We start from the raw sequence: 26,129 nt of genomic DNA, 5'->3' as shown, positions 1-26,129 counted from the left end.
CCCTAAATTTTCCAGACAAGTTAATGTGAAGGAAGATTTGAATGTGCAGATTTATATGCTGTTTGTTACTAATTTTTCCAAGCATTTTCCACTGCAAATTTATTGTGAAAGGTTATAGATACCAGTGTGTTTGTTTTCAGCAGTTCAGAAAATTTATTTACTAGTTAAATAAATTTCTTGGTAATTTTAAAATAATCGCTGTGTGAAATAGATCAGATATGATATTTAGAAGTTAACGACTAATCAACCGGTGGCAAAACGCAACATCTATTGGCCGTCTAGATGCAGCCTCTGCAACTCCGCCTCTAAAGACACAGACCATCTCTTCCTTCACTGTCCTGTTTCTATTGAAATATGGAACTCTACTACCCAGGGGCAAAATCTCCCCTGCCAGTGGACTGGTAGTAATATCTCAAAAGCCTGGAAGACTTGGTGGACCAAAACAGCAAACTTGAGACAAAAGAATTTGCCACTTATCATCTGCTGGGGTATCTGGATAACCAGGAATTCCAAAAATTTTCAGGACAAAAACATCTTGGGTGCTGCTCTGTGCAATAATATCCTAGCCATCTACAACTCTCTTCCTGAAGAAAAAGACCCGCCACACCACCCCCCCCCCCCCCCGAATTATTATCCCTGAAACTATTGATAAGAATCAGCCTTGGGCTTACTTTGATGGTTCTGCAAACGCCGAAGGCTGTGGGGGTGGGGCCATTCTTCACCTGTCAGAGGCAACTGAAAGGGGGGCTAGGGAGGGGCACAAACAACTATGCCGAGCTCAACAGTCTCAGACACCTTCTGCTTTTCACCCTGGAAAAACACTGCCCCTCAATACAAATTTTTGGGGACTCTCAGCTCATCATAAACTGGATTAATGGATCTTATCACTGTCACGTGCACACACTCAGAGATCTGCTGGATGAAACTATTGGTCTTAAATCACAGTTTGAATCTTTTGTCTGCTGTCACATTTACAGGGAAAGGAATGAAGTCGCTGACTTTCTTTCCAAAGAGGCCGCGCAGCTGACCAGAGGACAATGGATTATACAGGAATACAGGAATGGTGAATTCTTCCAGGTCTATCACAGGCCGTATATAGAGGGGGGAGCAGATATCAGGGATTGATTGCTTGCATCATTCCATTTTTTGGGGTCTCTCTAATTTATTTAGTTTTTGAGTTTGTTATATGCACAGTCCATAAATAGCCTGTATATAGTTTTTGGACCTTCATTTCATTGAAGGATTTTGTAATATTTAAAGTATCACAGGCCCATCATCAGACAGTATAGAAAGCATAATACAATGCTGGCACACAACATGTAATTTTCTTAACTTTCTTAATGAAAATTACACTTTTTCCTTGGAAAAAAAGAAGTTAACGACTAATCCTCAGTGAACTCTACCTCTGATTATGATATAATATTCCAATATATTCAAGAGCTCAAGCCAAATCAAATTGCAATCCCAGATAGTTGAATAACACTGCTAAGCTAGCCATGATTGGATCATATAAAGATTTCTCAGATATCTACAGAACTTAAAAAGAAAAACTGGAAGCAAATACTTACTGCAGAACTAGAAGCTGGGGTTGTAGCTGCCGCTGGAGGTCTTTGTACAGGAAGTGGCATTCTCATATTGCTTATTTGCTACAAAAAAAAAATTGCTGGTGAAAACCATGATAGGACGCAAATTCTTACACCAAACGAAACAATCCAACAGACCTATATACATAAGAAAATAGACAATAACAAGAAAAACTCAAAGCAATAATAGGAAAATTAAGGCAGATATAGAACAGAACATTCAGTTAATCACTCTCACCATTAACAATACAGAACTCTAACAAAACACATAATTCAGAAAAAAGAACAACATAAAGATTTCAAACAAGACAAGATGTAAGTTAGATTTAAATACTTACTCCAACATTCGTAACATAATGACAGACAGCACATTTTACAGATGGAGCTCCATATGGGTACATAAGTGTTGTAAAACAACTCCCGCAACTCACATGTGCAACCTGATTTGCTGTTTCAAATGCACATTGTTCACTGCCAAATTATTATGAACATCAATAGAGCATTTCAGACACAAACGTTATATTCATCTCAAATTGCAAGCATAAGAATTCCAGAAAAGGCATTTCCTATTTCCCTAAGGATTAAGAAATGGGATAATCAAAATATAGAATCATAAGCTAAAACAGATAATGAAAGGACAAAGCAAAGTAATAAGAAACAAAAGGATGGAATATCCACAACAGCTGCATCAAAAACAGATCATACCCAAACAAAAACACAGTCAAAGATCTTGCGAATAACCAAAATAATCTTACCTAATAAAGCAAGGGCACACACATCACTGATAAGGGGATATTATGGCATTGTAATTTGCAGTAATATGGGAAAACGGCCTCCTAATCCCATAACTCAAACCAGAACCAACAACCAACCATCTTAACAAAATTACTGTCTAGTGTATTGCTATAATTTTTCCTCATTGCAGAACGCAGATAACAGATATCAGTAAAAATATGTTTGGTTCACATACAGAAAAAATGAGCTCTGTCACTTCTGGAAATACATACAAAAATAAATCCTGATCAATGCCCCCATTAAAATTAATAATTTGGAGAAAGTAGCCAATGTTGCTTTGGAAATACTTGAATGCATGCTGACAAATAATAATACTAACCAATGACCCCTTGTTAAAATCAATGGTTCCGAGAACTAAGTGAAACATATATTCTTCACATTTACACCTATCAATCTGTTCTTCCAAACAAAATCTGGGATTGGTGTAATTTGTTCAAAACTCTTATTTCTTTCCACAATCTCCCATGATTGCATTTAGGTCTCTGCAGTGTCCAAACGATATTCAGGTATTCTTTCCTCTGTTGGTAAATTCCAGCAGATGGGTTTCAGAATAGTTAATACTGGCCCACATACATTAGCGCATGGCTGAGACTGGTCCATATACATTAGAGCATGGATAAAACTGGTCCACATAAATTAATCAGCACAAACAACATATCCCAGGTTTTTGAATGGAAAATAATCTTACTGTTGTGAATAAAATATATATAAAATAATGCAAATAATGTAAATGACAATAATAATGATTAATGATTAATTAACTAATAATTAGTAGTGAAGAAGCATGTCTCTAGAGACATGACCGTTTATGAAGAGGTACCTGCCTAGGTATATAAGCAGGCCCTCACCCTCATTTGTAAGATCATCTCACATCAATTCTTATTATAATATTCAATATACAGTTACTTGTCCTACAATGGATGTTTACGCCTTCAAAGTATTTTGAAGCTTACTCCGCTGCGTATATGAACTTGTTCATTACAATGGTATCAAAGCCACATTCTTCTATCCCAGCCACCATTGGATATTAAAGTCTTCGCCAACGTAGTTGTCGTCGCAATCAAGTGTTTCACTATATAGTCGGAGGTTCTCCATTCTGCCGGATTCACCATCAGGCCTTTGGCCATAACAAAAAAAAAACAAAAAAAAAATTATAAAAGAAAAACAAAGTTTAAAAAAAAACAATTTTAAAAAAAAGGAAGTCAAATATATATAGAAAGAGAAAATAAAAAGTCAAAAATATTTGAAAAAAAGGAGATAAAAAAGATATAGGGAAAAAAATATTAATTTAAATAAATAAATAAATAAAGGGTCAATATATAGAGGAAAAAAATACATAGAAGCTAGGGAAAAATGAAGAAAAAAAATATATATATATATAAAATAAATAACATTTAAAAAAATAATAATAATAAACAAAACTGCAGTGGATGCACAGCCGCAAACAACACCACCCGCACCACAACCACTATCTACCACGATTGCCTTCTGTACAACGTCCCTACCATCACCGAATGCGACATTCCATAGCCACAGCAAGCCGCCATCCTTGCTACACAGTGTCCCTGCCTCCGCTATACACAACCTCCTGCCGTTCATAGACAACTCGCAAAATCGTGACTACAACCCACACTAAAAACCACACCAGACCACCAATGCAGCAGCACACTCTGTTGTCGGCTCTACAATCGCTATTATTTACAATGGTATATGTTGTCGCCTGAAGTGTACACCTAAGGCGCAATGCTCTAAACAGGGGAAATCCCTATTCACTCTATTTAGACTCTCTCCTAGGTAAGTCAAGGGGGGTAGTCCCTAAGGATGATAATGAAGAAAAACTTGTTGGAACAACAAGTCTAGGAGATTAAGGGCAAGGCAATTATTATTAGTGTAACTTGATTATTAATTAAAGCAAGTGTGAGAGTTTATGAGCAATGTATATTAAGATAAATGCAATTGGGATCAATAAGGCAGATACAAAATATAAATGTAACAGACCAGTGCCTTTACAATGCTCAATGGAAATTTAGATACTTGCAGTAAATAGATGTTCAAAGTTACAATAATAACAATGTTGCAAGAAGAGTTAGCACAAAATTTAAAGACCAAGATAACCAGATATATGAGCAATGAACCTTGAAGAAAGACAATTGCAAGAAAAGATGATATTTCCAAATACAATAAACTTGCAAATTATAAATTTAGCCCACAATTCCAATCACCAATGATCAACAAGGAATGAATGCAAGATCTAAGCTAATGTGAAATGCAAGATCTTGGTTGATTTTAATTAAGATGCCTAATCTAGATGAATCCTTCCTCCTAGCTGTTTTGAGGCTAGTCTCTAGAGTAAGTTGTGGAGAGAAAGCAAGGGGAAGCAAGTTATGGCTTGGTTAACGATCCCTCCCCTTGAGATCTAACCACCTGATGCCTTTGGCACTACAGAGATTGTGGCTCTGACGACTATAAGGTCATCGTGTTAACCACTAAAGAGGGTCTATCCTTCGCAAGCTACAAAAGAAAGGTGGTCCTAACTTTCTTTCAACCAAGCTTAGGCTTGGAGGTAAATTTTAAGGATGCAATCTAAACTAGGATGCAAATGTAAGATGATGACCAAGTTAGATAGCTTCAAAGAGATGAGATAATGACAATATGCTTCAATGTAAAGATGTAAACCACTTATAACCAAACTTTATTGAGATATCAACTTAGCTCACAAGGCTACAAGATTTCCAATAGCAACTCAATGAAGCAAACTTAAGATATAGAGTTTATTAGAGTGTTCTTCACTTATGAGATATAGAGAATAGGAGCAAGTGAAATTTAATGATATCAACACAAATAACTAAAAGACAAAGAGATTGCTAACAATGATTTTCAAAATGATGAAATGCAACAAAAAGATTAAACTATGCAATGCAAATGAAGTTAGAATGCAAATGCAAGTTAGTAGGCAGAAGTAAGTTAGTATGTTAGTTCTCCTTTTGAAATAAGGAGATGGAGGATGCCAAGGGATCTAAGTCCCAAGCTCCCCAAGAGAAAAAATTATCTTTTATTATCAAAATTACATGGGAAGGAAGCCCTTCAAGACAAGAAGGAAGGACTCCTCAAAACTTAAAGAGAGATTACAATGACTAGGAATTTTAGATACAATTCTCTCCTCAAGCTTACAAAATTGATCCCTTTACAATTAGAATACTTCAGGGAACAATGGATCAGATCCACCTGCAAAATTTTATTAGAGAAATCCCCAAACCAATTTTAATCCTCCTCTTCAGATCTGCAAGAATTAAACAAACCCCAAATGCTATATACAAAAAAAAATGAAAAAAATAAATGTACAAGGGTTAGATAAAAATTATTTACAAAATTAATCTACAATATTAACAATGGACTAGATCAAGAGGAACATGAGTCCAACTCCATTCCCTTGTCTAGTGATTAATAGCTCTAATTAGCAGATCTATCAATTGGAGCACAAAGAAATTCAAATAGATAAGAGAAATAATATTTTTTTATGGTGAGCAATGGTCAAATCTCTACAAAACAAATCGTTAGATAAGTCTTGAAGTTTAACACGATGGGCTCTTAGGCTTTCTTGTCTTGGCAGTTGGTTGGTCCAACTGAAGACTTCCCCTCATGCTCAAGATCTTAATACCATAAAATTCTCTACACACTTAAGATCAAGTTATTAGATCAATAGAGGCATAGATAACAAAATAACTTTCAAAATCTAGAGATACCTGCTAGATAAATCAAATTAAAATGTTTCTCTAAAACTCATCAACTAATACAAGATACCAGTGCAAATAGTTAATCCAACAACCGGCTAATGAAATAATAACTTACAAAAAATTAATTTCAGTAGAGCATTAAGAACACGATTCAAAAAAAATTACCACAAGCAGATGAGGAACACCACCATGAATAAACCCCAAAGACTTATTTATTATTTCCAGAAAAATATTACAATGGCGGAGCTTGACTCAAAGCTTCTTTACAAAATTTTCAGTGTCAAATGAGGAGAAAATAGCTTCCTTGTATAGAACATAGAGAGATCTAGGTCCCCCTCCAAGTTGAAAATGGCTAGGTCCAATAAGTTGCACATTCTTTACTTGATCCTGGATAATAAGTTAATAACAACTACTTGGTGCTTGATCAATGCCAAAAATAAATCTCGTCCCTTGAACTTGATGAAGAAATTTGAATTCCATAATAATTTCCATTTTTCCTGGTCCAAAAAATATTATTTTGACCTTTCTTCCTCAAAAAAAAAAAAATTAACTTATCACCTTGGTCCATAAGCTCAATTTTTGTTAAAAATTTGATTTTTTCCTTGATAAAAGACCTTGGAAATTGGACTTATTTTGGACCTACGATTTTTTCAATTAATTGGACCCAGAAAATATAATTTTCTTGAAAAAATAATTACTTTTTGGTCCCAAAGAATTTCTTGTGATTTTTTCGCCTTGGAATTGGGTTTGTCAATTTAATTATTCCTTGGAAATTACCACTTTCTCCAAAATTCGTTTTTCCACTTGGAGAGAATTTTATTTTCTCTCAATTTTAATTTTTTGACCATTTTCTGGCTAATATTTTTGTCGTTTTTTGCCAAAAAACCAAAAATAAAAATAATTATTTTTTGACTCAAAATTAATTAATTTTCTAGCTTAGGATTTTAATTTAATTTAGCTAGAAAAATTAATTAATTGACACTAAAGGGTATAATAATTTTTTCCACCCTTAAATATTTTAGTCATGGTGTCTAAATACGAAGGATCATGGACCAAAATATTTTTACATAAAGATATTACAATTAATTCAACCCTTGAAAGGGGAAAACACCTTTAGACATAGACCCTTAATAATTTACCCAATTTTGCAACACAATATGATCTAGTATAGACCAAGTGTGTTTGTAATAAAATAATTTAGCCAAATGTGCTTAAATTATTCCCAAACACACTTTTACAAAAGACTCGATATAACACTAGGACTCACCTAAGACCTTGTAAACGAATTCCACCCTAGCTTTGGGGTTTAAGCTGGAAGAAAAACTTTGCCGATTATCCGTGTTTAGAAACACACATAATTCGGTGAGGTTAAAAAACTTCCTAGGATGAAATCCTTTGCCAAAATCAGAGGCTTACCTAGGCGTTGTTACATAATTAAATGGTCATACTAGCATCATTTAGAATAAAATTGTAGAATTTGGGTTTACAACTTTGATACACTAACGAATAATGATGATGAATCCTGAATATCTGATTGCTCGAACATGATGGAATTCCTTTGCAAAAATGTGTATTGTTATAGGGTAGTTGACACAGAGTGGTCAACAATATCCTCATCCACTGCTTCACATATGTAGCCGCAATTGCCAAACACATCCATTGCCTATTACCGCCGCTACAAACTCTTTTCCACTGCATGCAAGCCCTGCACAGTAACGGCTAATTTCCGATTTGGATCCATCTTACATCCAGCCGTTTTTTTCATGCCTTGTTACTGTCGTATGAGCAGTCACCATTGTCATTCTGCCATTATCTTTGTGCCATTATTCCCCTTCATTTTCTATCCATACAAATAGCACCCATATTCCCAAATAGTGTCCCTTGACTATTCGTGTGAATTAAGAGTAAAAGAAAAAGATTTAAGTTTTTTTAAACATATAAAATATAAATTTAAACTATATATATTTAGTTATTCATTGGGAAAAAAAGTTACAAATAAGAAGGTTCGATTTGGTCCAGCTACTATAGCTAATTGTTTGTCCTAAACAAAAAACAAAAATTATATATATATATATATATATATATATATATATATATATATATATATATATATCTTAGAAAATCTATTTAAAAAGGGTACATTAGAAGTAAGAGGTATATTATTAAAATTGAAAGGTTGAAAAAGCATTATAACAAAATAAGACATCTATAATAATGTATTAAAAGCAAAATATTAGGGTATTTTTGATAAAGACAAAAGGGAGTCAATCTCTAATGGATAAAAGAAATAATAAAAAGACACAAAATGGAGTCTAATTCGAAAATAAAGGAAGGAAGATATTTTATAAAGGATTTTCGATCACAGATTACAAAATAATTGCATTAAAAGGGAACATCCAAGGGAAACAACCAATGACAAAAATTACATTAACGTTAATCTGGCGAATCAACTATTAATCTCAAATGCCAATGTAGGGGAAACAGAGGATATTTTTGGTATAAATTATGAAATTAATGATTTACAAGTGACAGACTACAGTGGATCATTATGAGTATGTATAACAATTTCGTGTTGTAACCATGTATGATAGAGAGATTGACATAATCCTTAGTCAATCTTGGTTTAAAGAATTGGGTACACTCATGTTAAACATAGAGAAAAAAAATTGATGTTTTCTTATAAGGGAAGGATGATCACATTCCGAGACATGACAATGAAGTCGGAATCGATAATGCCTTCTTTAGAAGACTTTAAAGATATTACGAAATTAATACCTCAAAAGAATCAAAACACAATACTGGAGAAGCAAAAAGAGCTTGAGGAGGTCATATCCAATAAAAACAAAGAGAATTCTCGTTTAAAAAATCATATCCAAAACTACTTACACAAGTCAAAAGGTGTAAAACTAAAAAGCACAAGTTAGAACAAGAAAAGGAAAGTTTCGACAAAAAGCTCAATGAAAGTTTACCAGGGAAAGAAGATGAAAATTTACGCTTAGAGAATCTTAATCAAAAATTAATAGAACAAATTAAGTGCTTAAAAGATGAGAAATTTGAATGCCAAAATAAAGTCGACTCGGAAAATGAAGAACTCTTATGGATCAAAAATCATAAGAAGAGTCTACTCACTCAAATTAAGAAACTTAAAAATGATAAGAAATCATTGAAAAACAAATTAAAAGAAATTATCACGAAATAAGTGTCGAAGTCTTCAGTCCAAGTTTAAGACAAAGATATGGACATCGATCCAATCAATATCATAACTCAAGAAAATAACAAGCCAGTTGCAGGAAAACATATTCAGATGTTGCAATTCAAACAATGGAAATTCCAAGTGAAGATTCCGTAACCAACTCAACAACCTCAATACCTTAAGTAAATCAGAAAATTGCCACACACTTGATAAGAGGAAGTCAAACCAAAAGAATTCCTTATCGACATCTAAATCACAAGAGTAGACAGCTCAATCAGTCTGCATATCTGAATGACTCAAAATGGAAACAAAAGATTTATGTTTGAAGGAATACTGAAGTTTGCAAAATCCAGTGCTGTGATAACAATTCATTACAAATTTCCAGTGATCGGAAGATTCTACAGAAGATTAATCTAAGATGGTCAAATCCTTTCTCAGTCCGACAATTTTGTTTATCACTCAGAGGATCATATCGACTTGTATCAACGAAGATGAAAGTACTTAGATGAGAAGATATTCGAAACGGTAAAAGAGATCAAGCCCTTTCATCAGTGAGCTTTGAAGACAAAGCTTTTTGAAAAGGAAGGCAATGTTATGAATAAAATATATATAAAATAATGCAAATAAATATAAATGACTAATAATGATTAATGATTAATTAACTAATAATTAGTAGTGAAGAGGCATGTCTCTAAGGACATCACTGTTTATGAAGAGTTCCCTGCCTAGGTATATAAGCAGGCCCTCAGTCTCATTTGTAAGATCATCTCACATCGATTCTTATTATAATATTCAATATACAGTTACTTGTCCTACAATGGATGTTTACATCTTCGAAGTATTTTGAAGCTTACTCTGTTGTGTATACGAACTTGTTCGTTACACTTGCCCATGATCCTCCTATTGTAATATGAAACAACATGAAATAATTTAAATGTCCACAAAAAAATAAAACAAAGAAATTGTAACATCCTCTACGAATTGAGGACGAATGGGACGAAGTATCCTATCAATCCCCATAGGCTATAGTCCTCCAAAAAGGGGGGAAAACCCCAAAAATTCCCACTATTGGGAAATTTTTGGGGCAACTAGGCGAAGAACCCCAAATTTGGGCCTTAGAGTAAAGATTACTCAATCGTTTTAGAAGAAGAGGCCCCTCTAGGAAATCTATAAATATGAGAGAGATGAATTCATTTTGGAGCATCAAGTGTGGATCAATTCATTGTTCTTGAGCATTAGCTCTGAGTGTTTTAAGACCCCTTTCTCTTGTCAACTTCGGTGGTGAAAGATTCCACCCTAGTTGACATCCTTTATCTCTTCTCTTTGTTTTTGGCAAAAGGGTTTCTAGTTGGGCAGCGAATTCTGGGATATTGGTCTTGAACAGGAAAAATTTGGCGGCAGTGAGGATCTTTTGTAGTGAAATTCTGAGAAGGCAGCGAAATTTCCCTGTTTGACCATTCCTATGAGAACAGGGAAGATCTTCTCTTCTCTTTCGATTTGGACACAGCAATGAATTGAAAGGGTAGCAAGGTTTCTGAGCATTCTGGATTGGCCATGGGACTACTCTAGAAAGGAAGCATAGATCCCTGTTGAATTATTCTTGTTACAACAAATTATGCTTAGGGTTTGAATTCTTGGCACAAGAAGTTTACGCAGGGAGACAACCAAGACATTTTGTTAGTACATGTGTTGAAGGAAATGTAACTAGGTTCGGTCTTCATAAATGTATCTTTGATATTTGTATTTATTCAAGAAAAGAGAAATTATTTTTATGATACGTGTCAATGAGTTTCTTGCTCATTGAAGTAGGTCAAGCACATGTTTAAGTGCTTCTAGGAAGTCAAAGAGTCAACATATTTATGTAAGACCTTTGAGGGCATGTTACACTATGTATAAAACAATGTTTTAAGACTCTGACTCGGCCGAGGGTCGACTTCCACTTCGACTCTGACTCAGTATCGACTTGGTCGACTCGATTTCAATGACTCAGTCGTTGTAAAAAATATATTAAATATTTATTATTTTTATAAAAAAACATAATTTTAAAGATTTTCATTCATGTTTCCAAACACAACATTAGAATATACATAGAAGACAACATATGATCAAAGTAGGCTCATGAATATATCCATTATATCAAAATGGCACCCAATGCACTGTCCAATACATACATGATGATGATATAGAGATCAAAAAACAAACACATAACCAAGGAGGCTAGAAATGGCGTTATTCTCCAAAATACATTGTAAGTCATCAAGGAACTAATACAAGGGTCCAAGAGTGTTCCTCACTCCAAGAAAGTCCCAAAGTGCATGCGTACATCTTCAAAAGGTGCATCCTCCACCATGATGTCATCTAGGAGAGACCCTATGTCACCCTTTTCAAGCATGTGAGTGACATGCCTAAGGGTAAGCATTGGCATCAAAGAGGGATGTGCTAGCTAACCATCCTCATCTATGCTTTGGAAGAAGGCACCATCCACCAAAACAGGGTCAAGGCCAGCCAGGGGGCATCTTCAGTCCATTTGGGCATATCATCAAATAGTCCAACGTCCAAGCTTTTAAGTTTAGTGTTTTAGCATTTGGAGGCTCATCAAGGGGTGGTGTAGCATCACGTGGAATCAGCTCAAGGTTCAATGCTCATCTTTGAAGGGCCAAGGTTGGGGCCACAAAGTTAGGTTTGGTTTAAGAAAGGGGCAAAGAACCTATTAGAACGTTTTGAAGAAGAATGAAGCTATCCCTTAAAGAATCTCTACTACATATGTGATACCCCCTAAACAAACCTCTCAAGATCAAACGAGATAAACTTATTTAGGGACAAAAAACCATTAAAGTATCATAGTGAAAACTTTGGAGTCCCCCAAAAGCAAAAAAATAAAAAATAAAATCGTTGTTTTTTAGTTCACGGGCCGTTGTCATCCAACCTGGCCGAGTAGGCTTAGACTCGGTCAAGCTAGCCAGGTTATTACTGAGTCGGCCAAGTTGTTAGACAACTCCGTCGGCTCGGTAATAACCCGACCATCCAAACCGGTTCAATGGCCAAGTCGACCCGGTGAGGCCTTGACTCGGACCAACTCGGCTGAATCGGTTCCGAGCCGGCCGAATCTTAAAACACTGGTATAAAATGATATAAAGGTCAAAGGAATACCTCCAAGCAAAGTCAAAGTCGTCTCCTTGCAACGAAAGCCTTCAAGTAGCAAAATAATGAAGAAATAATCAAGTCGGCCTCAAGTCAGCCTAAAGGAGGGACAGTCCTCTATATATAGAGGTTGTCCACTCCCTCTCAACGTCCATCAATCAAACTCTGAAATCAGCGAAGGTAGAAGTCGAGAAAGTTTAGGTAAAAGGCAAGTCTAAGGGTCTCCAAGACAAGCGAAGAAAGGAGGAAAAAGACCGAAGTGTAGGGGATTGTTTCTAGGGCTAGAAACAGTCACACGTGCGAAGATAAGTGAGGAAAATCTGCGACACAACAACAGCTAGAGAACAGTGCATAAATTATCATTGTTTGGGTGAGAAATCAAGTCTACAAGCCTCCCAAGTCTAGCGAAGGAGTCTCTCTCTAGCGAAGGAAAAGGGCACTAATTCTCTAGGGTTCCTACGACACGTAACAAAACTAGGGTTGTTGTTCAGTTACACCAGCTTGCAGACCTATCTCAAGAAGAACCTCATTGGATCAAGGGAAGGGTGTCTTCATGAGTGAAGATCATCTCTAAGTAAAGAGGAAGCAAATCACATCAAGAAGCTCACATAAGCAAGAACTATCTTCAGACAAAGATCAAAGAAGGAGGACAAAGTGCTGGGAAGCAAAGTGCTGGGAGAAAGTCTATGTGATGGAAACTAATTGTGGAATAGAGGAAGGACTTGACTTGTGCTTGGAGGATATCCTAGTCAAGGGTCTAGGGTTTGGCATTGACCAATAAGAAGCTTCAATAAGAGGAACTTACCGAAGGGTTTTCCTCTCAAGAGGAGAGGTTTTGGCACTGGCAAAGAGCCAACATCTGTGTTCTTGTCTGTAAGTTTTTGGTAGCAGTTTGATGTAACACACACACTAATAATAAGAAGAAGATCAAGCTAAGATAATTGTAAAAGCGCTTCATAAATTGTTATCAAGTCAAAGAAGAATCATACTACATAGGATTGCCCTGGGTTCTTCAACATGGTATCAGAGCTAAGGTAACACATCAAGGAAAGGGCAACTCAAGAACACTTATCAAGTAAAGGCATCTACAAGGTTGAAGCATCAAGCTAAATCTACTCAAGGAAAAGAAGGCCTACCATCTATCACTCATCAAGGAAGGCTACAAAGAAGAGCAGATCAAAGAAGAACATACATCATCTACAAGTCCTCAAGAAAATGTCATCATCAAGCAAGTTCACTTGGAGAAGGCTACTTGAAGAACATCAAGATCCTAGGAAGGCAAGTCATCAAGTCTTCAAGGAGAAAGCAAGTCCACTACATCCAAAAATCTATCAAGTATATGTCCCCTTTTGATTATACATCAATGTCTTTTTGCAAGGAAAGCAACAAATTGGTAGGTATCAATAACTTTCTTGCATGGAAGAAGAGGATTGATTTACTTCTAAAAGAGAATGAACTTCTAGAACATGTCAAAGTGAATATCACTATCCCTGCTAAGGAACAAACCCAAGCCATAGCCAAGTACACTAAGGATGAGACAAGAGCTCAAAGGATTCTAATAGAATCTATCAAGGACTCTCTCATTCCTTATGTCTCCAAATTTGAAACATCAAAATAAATTTATGATAAGCCAGTAGAGCTATTATCGATTATCCACAGCTGGAGAAGTGATATCTCTAAGAAATGAATTATACAAGATGAAGATATCCAAGGAAGGAATAGCTCCCTACTTCATGAAGATCTCTGCGATGAGGCATCAACTTCAAGAGCTTGGGGAAGTCATGTCTGACAGAGAAATGACAACTGTAGTACTCAATGCTCTACCTGAGGAAAGGGGCAACTTCACATCAAGCATATGCCAAGAAGGAAGCAACCACACTCAATGAAATGTGGTCTCTATGCAAGACAGAGGAAACCAGACTTAAAGCAGAGGAAGATGTGGGATCAAAGGAGCAAGCGTTTGCTACTATGGCCAAGAGAAAGGGAAAATTTGGCAAATTTGGTCCACAAAGAACAAACAACAAAGACATGTCCAAAATCCAATGCTATGGATGCCAAGAATATGGACACTACAAAAGGAATTGTCCTAAGCTTAAGAAGGACAACAACAACAAAAGAAAGAGGGAAGAAGCTCACATGACTCAAGAGGAGAAAGAAGAAGAAAAGAAGCAAAAGAAGGAAGACCTTCCAGATCTCTACTATGACTAAGTCAAACTCTTTACTTTAAGTCTTCTTTCAAACTTTTGAGTAGGATAGGAGCATGTAGGATAAAATTGCATAGCTAGAAACATCTTCTAGAATCTAGAAACATGAAGTACATAGAGTTCTAGATACTCATGCAGAAAGAGCATTTATAAATAAGAACAAAATGCATGGTTAGAAATATCTTCTAGAATATAGGAGCATGATGGACATAGCTCAAGATATTCATGTAGAAGAAGCATACCTAGAATAGGACCTCATCCACTATGAAAGAAAATTGATCATGAATAAGAATCTTAGAAGACCTCCATCATCAAAAGGAAAGAAATATTTGCAAGGTAAGGGTCTTCAAGATCCTATGATGGAGTCTTCAAGATCCTATGATGGAATCTTCAAAAGAAGATTCATGAATAAGAAGCAGATGTCTCATTGGGAAGTCCCATTCATGGGATTCAAGAAAAGGATGATGTGCAGGCAAGCTAAGATGAAGCAAGAAGGGCCACACCATGAACAATCAAATAAAGTCAAGATGATCAAAGGAGAATCAAGATGAGGTATGTATGCATCAAAGTTTAGTCATGTTATCATATGTATATTATTGAATCATGGGAATAGTTCTATAACATGATCAAGTATGAAAGAATCTCTTTCACCAAGGACATGCTCGAAGGCATGTACTACAATGCAATGAAGATCAACAAAAGGATATGCTCACATAAGGAGTATAAGATTGCTGACTAAGAGGCAAGAAGAAATGTTGACTAGTCCAGAAAGCAAGCAATGAAAAAGTGCTCTCACAAGGAGCATAAGGTGGTTGACCAATCTATCCAAGAAGAAGCAAATGAAGAAAGAGATCAAGCATGTGAAGAACACCATGATCACCAAGAATCACTATCTAACAAGATACTTTGAAGATATCTCCCGAAAGAAGGTAGGACAACTCTAATAAAGGAAGGAAGGACCCTTGACAGCTATGAAGGCCTTGGAGATATGAAAGGTGCAAATAATTGATTCTAATCTACAAAAGATGTCGTGATGAAGAAGCCATCAAGCGAAAGCAAAGCAATGTTGAAGCAATATCAGGAATTAGGATGAAGTCATGAAAGGCTACTAGATCAAAGCATGGGAACAAGCAAGCTCAACTAAGGATCCATGAGAAGAGTATTTCGAAGTATGGACAAAGATGACAAAGGAATAGCCAGATGACAAGAGAACCTGATATATAACAAGAAGACCACTTTCCATGAAGGAAGCAATGACATGACAAACCAAGAAGGAAAGTGATCGATGGATGGTGCCCTACCAAGAAGAAGTTCAAACAAAGACTTCATGACTTCGAAGGAAAGAAAAAGATTGAGCAGCTGAAGGACCCATGAAGAAGAAGTTGTTGACGAATGAACAAGTCCCTAGCTAAGAGGGAGTTATAACAAGTTCCCAATTACAAAGGAACTTGGACAAGTACCTTCTCAGAGGATACTTGGGCATGTCTTCCTCAATTGAGGAGGAACTGATAGACACAACATTCTTGTCTTCCCTTGGGAAGCAAGAATAGGAGGATTAGGTAATCATCTGGCATCTGATACTCTTTGAGAATGTGTAGGGCATCCAAGACAAGAGTAGACAAGAGGACCGATATTCTTTGAGGGTTGGGAACCCAAGATAAGAATAGTCCTAGAAGGTCATACTCAATGAACACCTGGGTGGGTATGTACCTTGAGAGACAATGACTAAGGTGTCTATAAGTCATTGGTCGCCAACATTGTGCTCTGATCTATTGAGAGATAGAGCTGTCAGTCAACGCCTTGCTGTGGAAACAATGTTGGTTATTATGATGATATAACAGATGGATTGCAAATCCATATTCTCTTATGTGAATTCTTCAGAGATTGAAACATAGCCAAACATCTTGTAATGTTGTATGAATACCTCCCTAGTTAAGAGGGATTGTTGAGTGAAATGTAACTAGGTTGGGTCTTCATAAATGTATCTTTGATATTTGTATTTATTCAAGAAAAGAGAAATTATTTTTATGATACTTGTCAATGAGTTTCTTGCTCATTGAAGTAGGTCAAGCACATGTTTAAGTGCTTCTAGGAAGTCAAAGAGTCAATGTATTTAAGTAAGACCTTTGAGGGCATGTTACACTATGTATAAAACAATATAAAGGTCAAAGGAATACCTCCAAGATAATTTAGTCATCTCCTTGCAACGAAAGCCTTCAAGCAGCAAAATAATGAAGAAATAGTCAAGTCGGCCTGAGGACAGTAAGTCGGCCTCAAGTCAGCCTAAAGGAGGGACAATCCTCTATATATCGAGGTTGTCCACTCCCTCTCAACGTCCATCAATCAAACTCTGGAATCAGTGAAGGTAGAAGTTGAGAAAGTGAAGGTAAATGGCAAGTCTAAGGGTCTCCAAGACAAGCGAAGAAAGGAGGAAAAAGATCGAAGTGTAGGCAGTCACACGTGCGAAGATAAGTAAGGGAAATCTGCAGCACAACAACAGCTAGAGAACAGTTCATAGATTATCATTATTTGGGTGAGAAATCAAGTCTACAAGGTCTCCCAAGTCTAGCGAAGAAGTCTCTCTCTCTAGCGAAGGAAAAGAGCCCTAATTCTCTAGGGTTCCTACCACACGTAGCTAAACTAGGGTTGTTGTTTAGTTACACCAGTTTGCAGACCTATCTCAAGAAGAACCTTGTTGGATCAAGAAAAGGGTGTCTTCATGAGTGAAGATCACTTCTAAAGACGAAGCATATCACATCAAGAAGCTCACATATGCAAGAACTATCTCTAGACAAAGATCGAAGAAGGAGGACGAAGTGCTAGGAAGCAAAGTGTCAGAAGTAGGAAGTCTATGTGTCAGGAACAAAGTGCAGAATAGAGGAAAGACTTGCCTTATGCTTGGAGGATATCCTAGTCAAGGGTCTAGGATTTGGCATTGATCAATAAGAAGCTTCAATAAGAGAAACTTACCAAATGGTTTTCCTCTCAAGAGAAGAGAGGTTTTGGCCCTGGCAAAGAGCCAACATTTGTGTTCTTGTCTTTATGTTTTTGGTAGCAATTTGAAGAAACACACACACTAATAATAAGAACAAGATCAAGCTAAGATAATTGTAAAAGTGCTTCATAAATTGTTATCAAGTCAAAGAAGAATCACACTGCATAGGATTGCCCTAGATTCTTCAACAACATGGTCCTGTCTAGCATGAAGATACAAAGAAGGACTAAGCGACTTTCTCCTTGAAGAAGGTGGGTCCTTTAGGACCTTTGAAGCAATGATCCCTAACCTAATCCTAGCTCTGAAACAGGAATTGCTCAGATTGCCAAGCGAGGGTCTCAAAATCTTCCTGAAGCTAAACTCGGGGCTGCAGCCTATTGCGGAGGTTAATCACAACATCTATTTTGAGTTTCTGAAGAGATCCAAGTCATCTGGGTTTAACGAGAAGTAATTTATATAGGGAAAGAAGGGTTTCAGTCTGTAGTTTGTAGGCTCGACTCTCATAACAACAACATCAACAAGCCAGTTGTTCAGGATAGAAGCAATATGAGATTAGGGTATTATATTACTCAAAATTTGTATTGAACAAAGGTTTACCAAAAATTCGATGGAACTTGTATTTGGACTATAAATTATTTGTAGTATTAGTTACGTTGTTGTCTAATTATGATGCAAATAATTGGTGTACTGTAATGTGTGGATTGGATTGTTGATGATGCACTATTGAATTATTCAGTAGAAATTGTTTAGCACGGTTATAACAATAGTGCCATTTACAAATCACAGTTGGAGAATTGAAGAGTTATTTTGTGAATAACTTGCAGTATTGATTTATATCTTTGTTTCATATTCTATACAATTTTTTTGTTAAAACCCTAAGGTAAACTAGGGCAAAAATCCCACTACTTCACTACAGTGGTATCAGAGCGCAAGCATCCTGCCAGCTTGTGAGTGCATGAGCCTTGTATGCTTCCTGAGGATACAAGCAATCTCATTGCAAGAAGAAAGAGGGGTACTCACCATTCAACCATGGGGGATAGAGCAAGGTTACTTGGGAGCGAGAGAGGAAGCGGGAGCGGGGAGAAACACTTTCAAAAGCTCTCAGTTTAGGAGCGAATTTTTATATAATATATATTTTTATATATTTTGATGCATATATGTCAACAAAGCATGTAGAATGATGAATTAGATATAAAAAACATAAGAACATCGATTGAACCATATAACCCTGTGGATTTTGCGCAGGAAGATATATACGGTAGGATCTGTTGGTCTCACTGTAACCCATTAGGAAACCCCTCTCTGCAATGGGCTCCAACTTCATCTTCTTCTCCTCAGGGACGTGTAAATATGCAAAGCACCCAAATACCCTGATGTGTCCAACTTTTGACTTCTTGCTGGTATACACCTCCTCAGGAGTCTTGCTCCACAGACTCTATGTGGGCTCCTATTCTACAAATAAACAATAGTTTTACACGCCTCGGCCCACAAGAAGAAAGGTAAACCTTGATCATTCAACATCACTCTAGATGCACCCACAATGGTCCTATCCTTCCTCTCTGCCACCCCATTTTGTTGAGGGTTATAAGGCATAATGAGCTCCCTCTTGATCCCAACACTCCCACAAAAATCCCTCATCTTAGTAGAAGTGTACTTGCCCCCATTGTCTGATCTTAACACCTTGATTTGTCTCCTTACCTGGTTCTCCACAAGAGCCTTAAACTCTTGGAGTCTCTGGAAGACCTCATCCTTGGCCTTTAGGAAGTAAATCCAGTTCCTCCTAGAGTGGTCATCAATGAAAGTCACATAGTAATCTTATCCACTCAATGAAACATGGGACATAGGACCACATACATCAGAATGAATCAAATCCAAGATACATGTAGTTGTGTTGTCACTGCTCATGAAAGATGTCTTGGTGTACTTTCCCAAAGCACACCCCCTGCACACATTATGATGCTTTGTGCTGAAGCCAAGCAACCCTGTAACCATCTCCCTCAACATCCTGAAATCTCCATGGTGCAAATGGGCCATCCTCCTATGCCACAGCTCACATAACTCACTTCCACTGGGCAGCGCTACCATAGCTTTAAGAGGTTGAAATATAAGTTTGTATAGTCTCCCACTGCGAGCTCCAATCACATGAGCAGAGTCGATACTGGATCCCCTAGGATATATGAACACTTGTCTCTTCCGAAACAATACCTCATACCCCCTGTCCTCCAAGCTAGAGACTGATATCAAACTCTTCTTCAAACCTGGAACATAAAGAATATATCTCACCTTCAAAGGAGGTGATGACTCCATCTGAAATTTAACTGTCCCCATACCTGCCGCTTTCAATTTGGAGTTGTTGCCAAGCACAACCTCCAAGTTAATATCATCCTCTAAAAGGTGAGTGAAGTGCTCTCTAACTTCGGTCATATGGCAAGTTGCTCCATTGTCTGTGAACCAAGCACGGGAAGATATGACATGAGTGGCTAAACTCACCACCAAAACACACTCTGAATCAAACATAGCCGCAAAACCATCCACATCTGCTGAAGCTGCAACTCCCTGTCTCTTCTTACCCTTCTTGTTGGGACACTGAATAGCATAGTGACCCACATTCCCACAGGTAAAGCATTTCACTTTGCTCGTGTCCTTCTCCTTAGCCTTTTGCTTCCCCTTCTCCTGCTTTGCTCCACTAGAAGACCCCTTCTTAATCTTCTTTCCCTTCTTGCCCTTAGCTGCAAGAGCAACATTCTCCTCTTCACCTCCCCCACCACTCTTGCTGCCACCCCTCACACTCCTCCTGATCTCCTCTTAGATGAAATCATCCCACATCCTCCTCCAACCAGGAAAGTGCTCTCCAGCCACCAAGTTGTGGATAAAGCCATCCCACTTCTCAGTGAACCCATCTAAGGTAATCCTAACCAACTGCTCCTTTGGAACAGCCTCTCCAATGGTAGCTAACTCATCCTTCACCTATGAGACTCTCGTGAGTAAAGTGACACTGTCAATCTTGGTCATCTTGGCGTTGCGTAGTTTTTGTCTCAACACCATCTCCATGTTCTCATAAGAAATCTGGTGCAAAGAGACCAAGGACTCCCACATCGGATATGCATATCCCATCCCTGAAACATGAGGGAATAAATGGTCCTTGAAGGCATCTAAAAGGATCCTCTTTGTCTTCACAGCTGCTTCAACTATATCCCACACTTCCACCTCCTCCATTAAAACCATAATCCTCTCCTTCCATGGGCCAAAGTTTTCATCCCCCATAAATTTGTCCTCTACTCTCAACCCAGTTGTCATGACCCCACAACCAACGAAATGGAAAAAATCTGGAAGCTAGAACCTGCCTCCCTCCAAACTGCTGAAGTCTTTGGGTTTCTAGCAAAGTTTCAAAGGTTTTGCTTCATTATTTGAAGACTTTAGATGCTTGCTGCCCTCTTTATCAGATGACTGAAATTGAAGATTTGAGCCTCAACTTAACTCTGATACCTGTTGGAACTACTACACACCTACATGCAGACTCTTAGTTAGAGCATGGGACTACATGCAAGATTCCTTCTCCATGATTTACTCCTTGATTTGCTCCTTCTTTAACTCCGCCACTGGTTAGTTCTTCTGCATGATTTACTCCCTGATTTGCTCCTTCTTTAACTCCGCAACTGGTTAGTTCTTCTGCATGATTTACTCCCTGATTTGCTCCTTCTTTCACTCCGCAACTGGCTAGTTCTCTTCGGAACTTGTTGTAGGTGTTGAGTCTTCTCATTGATCACCACTATGGTGCATTACCTTGGGATCTTCACCCAGTAATGCTATATCATGAGCATTGTAACCTATTTTCGAATGAATCATTCTTTTGCTCTTTCGATTTTCTTTTAGTGTTTTTGCTCTGCAAAGCTGTGCGTTCAACCTTTACTAGCTAGATTCATCTGTGCAAGTTTTCTAACACATTTACATGGTATCATAGCCCACAAGTTGCTAGATAAAAGGCGCACCAGTATTTTATTTTGCAGGTATTACAGCTTGGAGATCGAAGATTGACAGAAAAACAGATTTTCCCAAAGCATTGATCCTAACACCGTACAACTATCACGAATGGAAGGACCAAATGGCTCGATACCTTCGTCAAAAAGGGTTGTACAGGATTACCATGGCTGCAGAAGTGGAACCCACTTCAGCCATAGAGAAATCCAAGTACCTCAACCGCATGGATGAGGCCCACGGATCCATATGCATGTGCATCTCCCCAGAGTTGCAGTTTCATCTATCTGCCTGCAATACTCCCAATGAGATTTGGAAAAAGGTTGAAGAACTCTACGGGAAACAGGATGAGATGAAAGGACATCTGCTCGAAGTGGAGCTGCTGTCATTGGATCCACGGAACTATGACAGAATTCAAGACTTCTTCACCAAATATAATGATCTATTGCTGCAACTCAAGGGTTGTGGAATTGACAAATCCAAGGAGGAGAGTCGCCAAGTTCTCTCTATTATGTCAAAGCTTGGACCGGAATACTCCGTCCTTGTGTCTACATTTCATTCAATAAGGCTTGCAACAGGTAAATCCTACACTATGCCTTCTCTCAAATAATTTATGGAGTCCCTTATTTTTTAGCAAGATAAACTCATTGGCATGGGGAAAATCAAACCTCCAAAAGCGCATGCACTTGCTGTGCATAATAGCAACCACAATAAAAATCACAGATCTGATTCAAATCAAAAAAATCAACAACAAAAAGACAAGGGAAAAGCGCATTCCCATCCAAAGAAGGAAGGGTACACCAAGCCCTTCAATGACTCCTCTGGCTCGAGAAATGAGAAAGGGAAGAAAGGAAACAGATGCACCTACTGTCAAAGAGGATTCCATCCAGAATCCTCTTGCATGAAGAAACAAATTGACCAAATGGTAGAAATCCTTCAGAAACACAACCTTGGGGACCACATCCCTCATGGCGCCAAGAAGAAAACTGAGGATCCGCCACACGAGAAAGGTAACAATTTTCATGCTTTAGTTGCAATTAATTCTTCCCCTGATGCATGGATTATAGATTCTGGTGCATCACATCATATGGCTGCTGCAAAGGAAGTCTATTCCTCTTTGGATGCATGCAAAGGACCTCCCATCCTCATGGGAGATGACTCACCTATTGAGGTCACCGGAAAAGGTAGAGTGGAACTTTTACACAAAAGCTTTGAAGATGTGCTTCATGTTCCAAAACTTTCGGTAAACCTGCTTTCAGTTTATCAGAGCACTCATTCTGCCACCGAAAAGAGAGTGGAATTCACTCCAAATGCAGTGAACATATATGACCTACACAGCAGCTCCAAAATTACAACCGGTGAGGTAAACAATGGAGCCAGACTGTATACATTTTCTGAATTTATTGAATCTGAATCCTCCTTATTGCTTACACATGCTAATGATAGTAGTAGGCTTTGGCACGAGGAGGCCAAAGCCTACTACTATCATGGGCATGGGCCAGGATCCCCTCTGAAAAGAGGAAAGCTCTTGATCCACAGAGCATTGAGTGCATCTTTGTTGGATACCCTGATGGTGTGAAGAGATACCGACTCCTGATTTCCTCTACGGACAAGCTCATCATTGAGCGAAGTATCAAATTTGAGGAAAGTCTCTCGCATGCACCTCAATTGCCGTATGCAGACACCTTTTATCTACCTCATGTCCGAGATGATGACTCAGTACACTCAGATGCAGATACAAAGCATGCAGATGCCGCGATAGAGAATGCAGATGTAGAGACAGAGTCTTTAGATACAAATCCAGTTCGTGCATGTGATGATCCACATCCTAGCCCAAATCGGGCTTCTAGCAGTGAATCAAATTCCCCTGTCATAAATCAGAGAACAAGGAGCTTACGTGAGATATATGCACAAGACCACCCAGCTGCTAGAAATGGTCTTGTGGGGGATAATTCTGATCTGCAGAGGACTAGCTCAAAGTTTATTGAGCCTCCTCTTGTCCTCACTACCACTGAACCATCGCCATCCTAGCATTGTCATTTGGTTCAGTCTTCTGATCCACAATCTTATGCTGACGCTGTTGGGCATCCATCTTGGGAGTCCGCCATGGAGGAGGAGTATAACTCCCTCCTCGAGAACCAGACCTGGGATCTGGTCCCCCTTCCTTCAGGAAGGAAACTTGTTCGATGCAAATGGGTCTACAGGACCAAGAGTGCTGCAGATGGGCAAATCACCAGACAGAAAGCAAGGCTAGTAGCCAAAGGCTTCCAACAAGTGCATGGCATTGATTATGACAAGACCTTTGCTCCAGTAGCAAAGATGGATTCCATACGCCTTATACTTGCCATTACGGCTGCCCAGGGGTGGGAAGTACATCAAATGGATGTGAAGAATGTCTTTCTTCACAGAGACCTATCTGAGGAGATATACATGGAGCAGCCACATGGTTTCATTCAGGATTCATCTTTGGTCTGCAAACTGAAGAAATCTCTCGACGACCTTACACAGGCCCCGAGAGCTTGGTATGCGAAGATGGATTCTTTTCTCTTATCACAAAACTTTGAAAGATGTAAGTCTGATCCGAATGTTTACATGCTTAGGACACATGATTCTCTTCTTATCTTAGTTTTGTATGTGGATGATCTCCTAATCACCGGCAGCTCGGCTTCAGCCATTGCTACAGTCAAGAGGGCCTTGCATGATAGGTTCTTGATGACGGACATGGGTCCATTACACTTCTTTCTTGGTCTTGAGATCAGCCAAGATGCCACAGGCATCAAACTCTCTCAGGCTAAGTATGCACGGGATCTCCTCGAGAGATTTCGCATGACTGACTGCAAGCCAGCACCGACTCCTTTTCTGTCTAGGGTCCGCCTTGAGGATGGAGGTGACACTCAATTAGTTGACAGCACTCTCTACCGACGGCTAGTGGGGAGCTTATTGCACCTCACCCACTCCAAACCAGATCTCTCATATGCAGTAGGGGCAATTTCCAGATACATGCAGGGGCCACATGAGCTCCACTGGAACGCTGCCAAGCGCATCCTCCAATATGTTCAGGGCACCATCACCTTCGGGATTCACTATGCAGCAGGCACTGCATTGAATCTCCTTGGCTTCACAGATTCTGATTGGGCGGGAGACAACGTAGATCGCAAGTCCACCTCCGGATATTCACTCAGTCTAGGATCTGGCCCTATCTGTTGGTCAAGCAAGAAGCAGGCTGCTATTGCTCTCTCTTCAGCTGAGGCCGAGTACAAAGGAGTAGTCAACATCACCATTCAGGCTCTGTGGCTACAGCACTTCCTCACTGGGTTGGGCGTCCAGTTCCACCAGCGCATTGTCATCTGGTGTGACAACCAGAGCACTCTCAAATTTTGCAGGGATCTAGTACAGTGGCAGCGGACGAAGCACATAGAGATCCATATGCACTACATCAGAGACTTAGTACATGATCGGGTCATTGATTTGCAGTTCTTTCCTTCAGCAGAAGAGACTGCAGACATCTTCACCAAGACATTCACTAAGCAGAAGTTTCGCTCTCTGCGCAATCGTCTTGGAGTGAAGGACATAGTTGCTTAGCAACTGTCTTTTTTTTCTCTTTTCTTTTGATTACATTGTGTTTTGATGGGGGGTTTTTCCCACGAGGTTTTCCCTCTTTCCTCAATTTTAGTACAAGTTGCACTGTATTTTGGGTGACCTTTGGCCTTAGTTGCTAGGGCCCATTTTTATTTTTCCCCAGAGTAGTGTTCAAGGGGGGTGTTGGAACTACTACACACCTATATGCGGACTCTTAGTTAGAGCATGGGACTACATGCAAGATTCCTTCTGCATGATTTGCTCCTTCTTTAACTCCACAACTGGTTAATTCTTCTGCATGATTTACTCCCTGATTTGCTCATTCTTTAACTCCGCAACTGGTTACTTCTTCTGCATGATTTACTCCCTGATTTGCTCCTCCTTTCACTCCGCAACTGGCTAGTTCTCTCCGGAACTTGTTGTAGGTGTTGAGTCTTCTCATTGATCACCACTATGGTGCATTACCTTGGGATCTTCACCGAGTAATGCTATAACATGAGCATTGTAACCTATTTTCGAATGAATCATTCTTTTGTTCTTTCGATTTTCTTTTAGTGTTTTTGCTCTGCAAAGCTGTGTGTTCAACCTTTACTAGCTAGATTCATCAATGCAAGTTTTCTAACACATTTACAATACCATGTAGAAAAATTATGATCTACACCCTTAACCTAGTTTGCATGTGTTTGTTTAGGCCCAACCCACATGTTTTGTCACGCTGATATAAATTTCAGTATGCATTCATTCCAAACATTAAAAGAGTACTTCTACTATTTTTCACTTTCCTATCGGCTGGTACTTAATACAAAATTTTGGCAAGCATTCACACAATCAGATAGTTATTTTTGGTCGACCCCGGAAAAACCCCACAGCATCTTGGGGAAAAACGGTCTTCAAAGGAGGATTTTATCGCTTAAGAAATTATAAAATAAG

General features: G+C 38.5%; 1 protein-coding gene across 2 annotated transcripts in view; it reads right to left on the bottom strand.

The window, feature by feature from the left end:
* The window catches only part of LOC149209030 (protein LOL3-like), a 157,409-nt gene that overhangs the window by 30,960 nt on the left and 100,320 nt on the right, over nt 1-26,129 (bottom strand). For both annotated transcript variants that reach the window (XM_089396267.1, XM_089396266.1), the window contains 2 exons: nt 1,922-2,031; nt 1,569-1,646 (listed from right to left, as the gene is read on the bottom strand). In XM_089396267.1, the coding sequence (XP_089252393.1) occupies nt 1,569-1,646; nt 1,922-2,031 (188 nt within the window). The remainder of the gene's footprint in view (nt 1-1,568; nt 1,647-1,921; nt 2,032-26,129) is intronic.

Source organism: Pinus tabuliformis, chromosome 1_2 (genome assembly GCF_031772625.1).
Source record: "Pinus tabuliformis cultivar Carrire ecotype Pingquan chromosome 1_2, CPIR1, whole genome shotgun sequence".
Classification (NCBI taxonomy): domain Eukaryota; kingdom Viridiplantae; phylum Streptophyta; class Pinopsida; order Pinales; family Pinaceae; genus Pinus; species Pinus tabuliformis.
This window is presented reverse-complemented; position numbering and strand designations above follow the sequence as displayed.